General features: G+C 37.4%; 1 protein-coding gene across 1 annotated transcript; it reads left to right on the top strand.

The window, feature by feature from the left end:
* Positions 1–1,502: 1,502 nt before the first annotated feature.
* LOC102036046 (vitamin D 25-hydroxylase) lies at positions 1,503–5,140 on the top strand. The gene is made up of 4 exons (XM_031061336.1): positions 1,503–1,647; positions 1,917–2,549; positions 3,560–3,889; positions 4,495–5,140. Exons 1-4 carry the CDS (start codon positions 1,641–1,643, stop codon positions 4,668–4,670), a joined length of 1,146 nt encoding a protein of 381 aa, XP_030917196.1. The 5' UTR covers positions 1,503–1,640; the 3' UTR covers positions 4,671–5,140.
* The last annotated feature ends 215 nt before the right edge of the window (positions 5,141–5,355 follow it).

Below are 5,355 nucleotides of genomic sequence, written 5' to 3'. Positions count from 1 at the left end.
CGGAGCGCCCCGCCGGGAGCGGGAGCGCAGGGCTCCGGCAGAACCGCACCTAAAAGTACCTTCAGCGCGATATTTGCGATACTCACAGCACTTCAGCCTAACTACTTAAAAGCCAATCTTTTTCTTTTCCCTTTTTCTTTTTTTTCCCCCACTTTTTAACTTTCTTCTATATCGGGCGTTTCTTTCCATCATCCAGCTGTAAGCGGCCAATCTCTTACGAGCTTCGTAAAAGTTAATTCTCAACTAGATCTAACATGTATTTTGGTAATTAAAAAAAAAAAAAAGTAAATGTTCTTCAAGCAAAGTACTGGGACAAGGAGAATGAAGTAGGAAGGAAAATGTGTTGTCGAATAAAGCACGCTTTCTACTTGCCTGGAAAGCTGGATAGAGTTTCAGTCATCTGCTCTCAGAAAGAATCCTGCAGAATTTGAGGGAAACAGCATATTAGGATTTGGGGGACTCTGGAAAAATACAATCAAAGGGTTTAAAAAAAAATCATATATGATACAGGAATAAAGATCAATAAATTAGACCAAAGTATGCAAAACTCACAGATGGTTTGCAGAAATATACCAGGAGTGTCTTCTTGACACATAAAAAAGAAGAGCCATTATAACAGTGAAAATACCAAGTGTTCTAAAATAAAATAGACTCATAGAATCATTTAGGTTGGAAAAGGCCATTAAGATCATTGAGTCCAGCTGTTAACCCAGCATTGCCAAGTCTGCCACTGAAACATGTCCCCAAATGCCACACCTGCACAGGCTTTAAATGCCTCCAGGGGTGACGACTCCACCACTTCTCCAGGCAGCCTGTTCCAGTGCCTGACACCCCTTTGGGTGACAACCCAGTTGTCACAGAATGTATAATTAGGCTAACACAATTTCATATTGTGGAGGTCACCAGCTTTGACATGAAGAAAAATCTAAAGATTTTTGATGGCAAAAATATGGATTTCTAACGCTGAGAGAATGTATGGAAAGGGAATCTAAGGATTCAATCTTAATTTAGGCTTAGTTTTAATTTTTAAGATATAGATTCAGATTTAAATTTTTTTCATTCTGTATGTGCCTTCTGCAGGCTGTATTGTACCTTTCTCCAAAGCACCTTGTGCTAACCACTTGCGGAAAAGGAAGCTGGGCCTAGCTGGGCTCTGCTCTCAGTTGTTGGCTGTCACCTTGGCTCTCCCTCCTCTCTAGGGACTACATGAAGTTGTCCCCAGTCCTTAATTTGGAGGGCTAGTTCATTTAGGTGCACAGCAAAGCACAGAATGTAGTGTGGGCTAATTGATTTCATCTTTTAACAAACCAAATGAGCTTACCATAGACTCTCCTGTGCAATGCCACTGCTGTCCCACCTCTGGCCACCCGTGTGCTCTGCTGAAGGTTATTCAACTCTGCATTTCACACTGATGTTTAAAGTTGTTTCACTTTTTCATTCCTTGTTCCAGATTGCGTTGTTAATAGCATTTGACACTTTTTATCCCTTTTTTGTCCTCCCCAAAGATCTTCAGCCTTGACCTCGGGGGTATATCTGCCGTTGTGCTGAATGGCTACGATGCAGTGAAGGAATGCCTTGTCCATCAAAGTGAAATTTTTGCAGACAGGCCATCTCTTCCCTTGTTCAAGAAGCTGACAAACATGGGAGGTGAGTGCTAACGTCTTTTGTATAAAAATATCATTTTTGTCCCATAGATGACATGAAGCATCTCCTTTAGCCATTTTCTCTACTTGATGTCCTTTCATAAAATACTTGATGCTTCTTTAAAGATATTATTGTCACTCATGGACTACGTTCCATAGCAGGACATCCAAAATGTTTTGTCTCATTTTTTGTCTTGTTGAATAATTTTATTATCTTATGGGGGAAGAAAAATAAAGCATTGCATAAAACACTGTGTCAAAATATTTTTTCAGGCTTACTGAACAGTAAATATGGCAGAGGATGGACAGAGCACCGCAAATTAGCTGTAAATACCTTTCGAGTTTTTGGATATGGTCAAAAGTCCTTTGAACACAAAATTTCAGAAGAATCTCTGTTTTTTCTTGAGGCCATTGATACATACAAAGGCAGACCCTTTGACCTTAAGCACTTGATAACAAATGCTGTTTCAAACATTACTAATTTGATTATTTTTGGAGAACGTTTCACATACGAAGATACTGAATTTCAGCACATGATTGAGATTTTTAGTGAAAACATTGAATTAGCTGCTAGTGCTTCTGTATTTTTATATAATGCTTTTCCTTGGATTGGTATCTTGCCATTTGGGAAACACCAGCAGCTGTTCAAAAATGCAGCTGAAGTCTATGAGTTTCTTCATGAGCTTATTGAACGTGTCTCTGAAAATAGGAAGCCTCAGTCACCTCGACATTTCGTAGATGCATATTTAGATGAGATGGATTGCAATGGAAACGACCCAGAATCTACATATTCAAGAGAAAATTTAATTTTCTCCGTTGGAGAACTCATCATAGCTGGGACAGAAACCACAACAAATGTTTTAAGATGGGCAGTGTTATTTATGGCTCTTTATCCAAACATTCAAGGTAAGAATTTTGACATTTTGAGGAACTGATTCACTTTCCTGTTGCAAATTTAAAATGCTTTTTCAAAGCGGTGCATTGATCCATAATCATCACCGAAAAAAAGCTTTGCATATTATCCTATTCTGTCATTTACTAAATATATTATGGACAGAGGTAGAAAGCTTGTTTTAATTGCAGACAAAGAGGATATCAAAAGTCAAATGTAATGATAAAACTTTAACATACTATTTTGTGAATACGCTTTTATGAAGCTTTAATACTTTTAAGTATTTCTAATATATTTAAGTTTAGCATTGTGATGCATGATCTGTTGTTGGCAGATATACTAATCTATGTAGTTAATAAATAATAAGAAAATGTAATTAAATATGAAAGTAATAAACTAAATTAAAAATGTGCAGGTGTCAGCAAAAATGTAAATCAGATTGTGGTAACAATTGAGGTACAATTCTTTTTATCTTAAGTTCTCCAGTTCGCAACAGATTTACATATGATAGACAGGAATACTTACACTTTTGGAAGAACAGAAATGGCATTTAAAAATAAAAAGATGTGTTACAGTCATTGTGAAGTAAAACAGCAATAGATGTCTGGGTGTTAGCCCAGACTTTGTGAGGAGAAATTTGGATTCCAGAAGTGAAGAGTCACATTTCTGGTTTCACTGCCTCCACTTCACTTTTCCTGCCAAACCTTAGCAGTGCTTGGTACAGCTGGAGCTTCCAGGATTTGGAGGAAGAGAGGCCCAGATAACTTGGAAAGTCACTGCTGATACCTTGACCAAAAAATATAACTCTAATACCAATTTCACCATTGTTTCAGAATGGGGATAATAGCACTAACCATGGATAGGTATATAGAGTCTAAATTTAAAAGCTTGTAAGCTGTTTTTTGTATAAAGGTATATAATGTTTCAGTATATTTTAAAAATGTATGTATGTACACAAATACTTTAGCTTAAATTGAAATGTAAAAGCTATTACATAATAAACCTCAGCTTTTATTCCTAACAGGGCAAGTTCAGAAAGAAATTGATGTTGTCATTGGCCCAAACAAAATGCCCACGTTGGAAGAGAAGTGCAAGATGCCCTACACTGAGGCTGTTCTGCACGAGGTGCTGAGGTTCTGTAACATAGTCCCACTGGGGATTTTCCATGCAACTTCCAAAGACACTGTTGTGCGTGGGTACACCATTCCTGGAGGCACCACAGTCATTACCAACCTCTACTCTGTTCACTTTGATGAAAAATACTGGAGCAATCCAGAGGTGTTTTTTCCTGAGAGGTTTTTGGACAGTAATGGGCAGTTTGTCAAGAAAGATGCATTTATTCCTTTTTCCCTAGGTAAGAGCAATTCCTTACTCTGTTCATTTTCACAAATCCAGGGATGTGTGAAGTGTAAGGGGTGGCAATAAATAGACAGAATGATATCTTCAGTTCTGATTTAAAGATATCAAATATAATTCAATCCAAAGATATTCAATATAATGCGCACTGGAGATAACAAATTTTAGCATAACATCTTTTATATAGATGAGCTCAGCTTTATATATAAACTAATAAAAATCCTCCTTAAAAAGTTCTAATCATTGCCAGTTAATAATGACTGGCAGTAGATATAATTAAGAAAATAGTAGGGGGGAAAATCTAAAATTCACAATGCCATTTTTTAAAGCATTTCCACCTAGACTGGCACTTCAAGACCAGAAGACAGTAAGTAACAAGTGTATCTAAATCAATCTGACAGCATTGGTTTCAATGGCATTTGTGAGCAACAAATTCTCCAAAATCAGTTTCTTAGTGTAAGTATCACCTATCCTTCTTACAAAATACTGCCACCAGGTTCACACAGCACTCCTAGAACACAGAAACGACCATTTCTATTCTGTAAGAGTGAAAATGTGACTGAAGGTATCTCAAACCTTTTTAAAACCTTTTCTTCAATTCAGGAAGAAGACATTGCCTCGGAGAACAGCTGGCTCGAATGGAAATGTTTATTTTTTTCACGTCATTGCTACAGCGATTTCACCTGCATTTCCCTCATGGAGTGATCCCAGAGCTGAAGCCCAGGCTGGGGATGACCCTGCAGCCACAGCCGTACCTGGTGTGCGCCCAAAGGCGGTGAAGGGCAGGGCTGGGCTGGGCAGGTGCAGCACAGTGCTCCAAAATGCTGCTCAGGATCTGCTTTGTCTATTTCTAAACGTGTTCAAGCCAGAATAACAACAATTTAAAGGACTGATGTTTTTTTTTTAACTTGGTTTTCACAGAAAAAAAAAAAAACCAGAACCAAAGGTGTGGAACACATCCTGATGTTTTCACTCCAAAAGACTGTGTTGACTCTAACTTCTGATACAGATTTTAAATATTTAATTACTTACCAAGCCATTTTACTTTGAGAGGGTATTTTCCTAAGCATGAGGAACATGGTTCAAAATGTTTATGCTTGAATTAATCCATGGAAATATCATTTACATTATTCCAGCTAAGCCATTCTTTATAATTATCCATTAAATTTTCATGGCTAAAGGGATTTTAAAAGGTCTCTATTTAAATATCTGTAACCAAGAATAAAATATATTTTCCAGCCTTGAAAAACAGATTGTCTTTTAAAACATTTTATCCTTCTTTTTCCTTGCCCTATCTTCCCAGTTGGTCATAATTTTCTAGTGAATCAGATAGCCATGAATTCACTTTTAGGACCTTTTATGGCTTGCTTGTCACTTAGCATCGTACACACAGTGTTCAGTTATTGCCATACTCCTGACAATCACAGGGCTTTTTTTCCTCCAGTATATTGCATTTCCAGACCC

The sequence above is a fragment of the Geospiza fortis genome, unplaced genomic scaffold (assembly GCF_000277835.1).
Source record: "Geospiza fortis unplaced genomic scaffold, GeoFor_1.0 scaffold327, whole genome shotgun sequence".
In the NCBI taxonomy this organism is placed as follows: Eukaryota; Metazoa; Chordata; class Aves; order Passeriformes; family Thraupidae; genus Geospiza; species Geospiza fortis.
The sequence above is the reverse complement of the archived record's forward strand: the minus strand, read 5'-3'. Positions and strand labels throughout refer to the sequence as shown.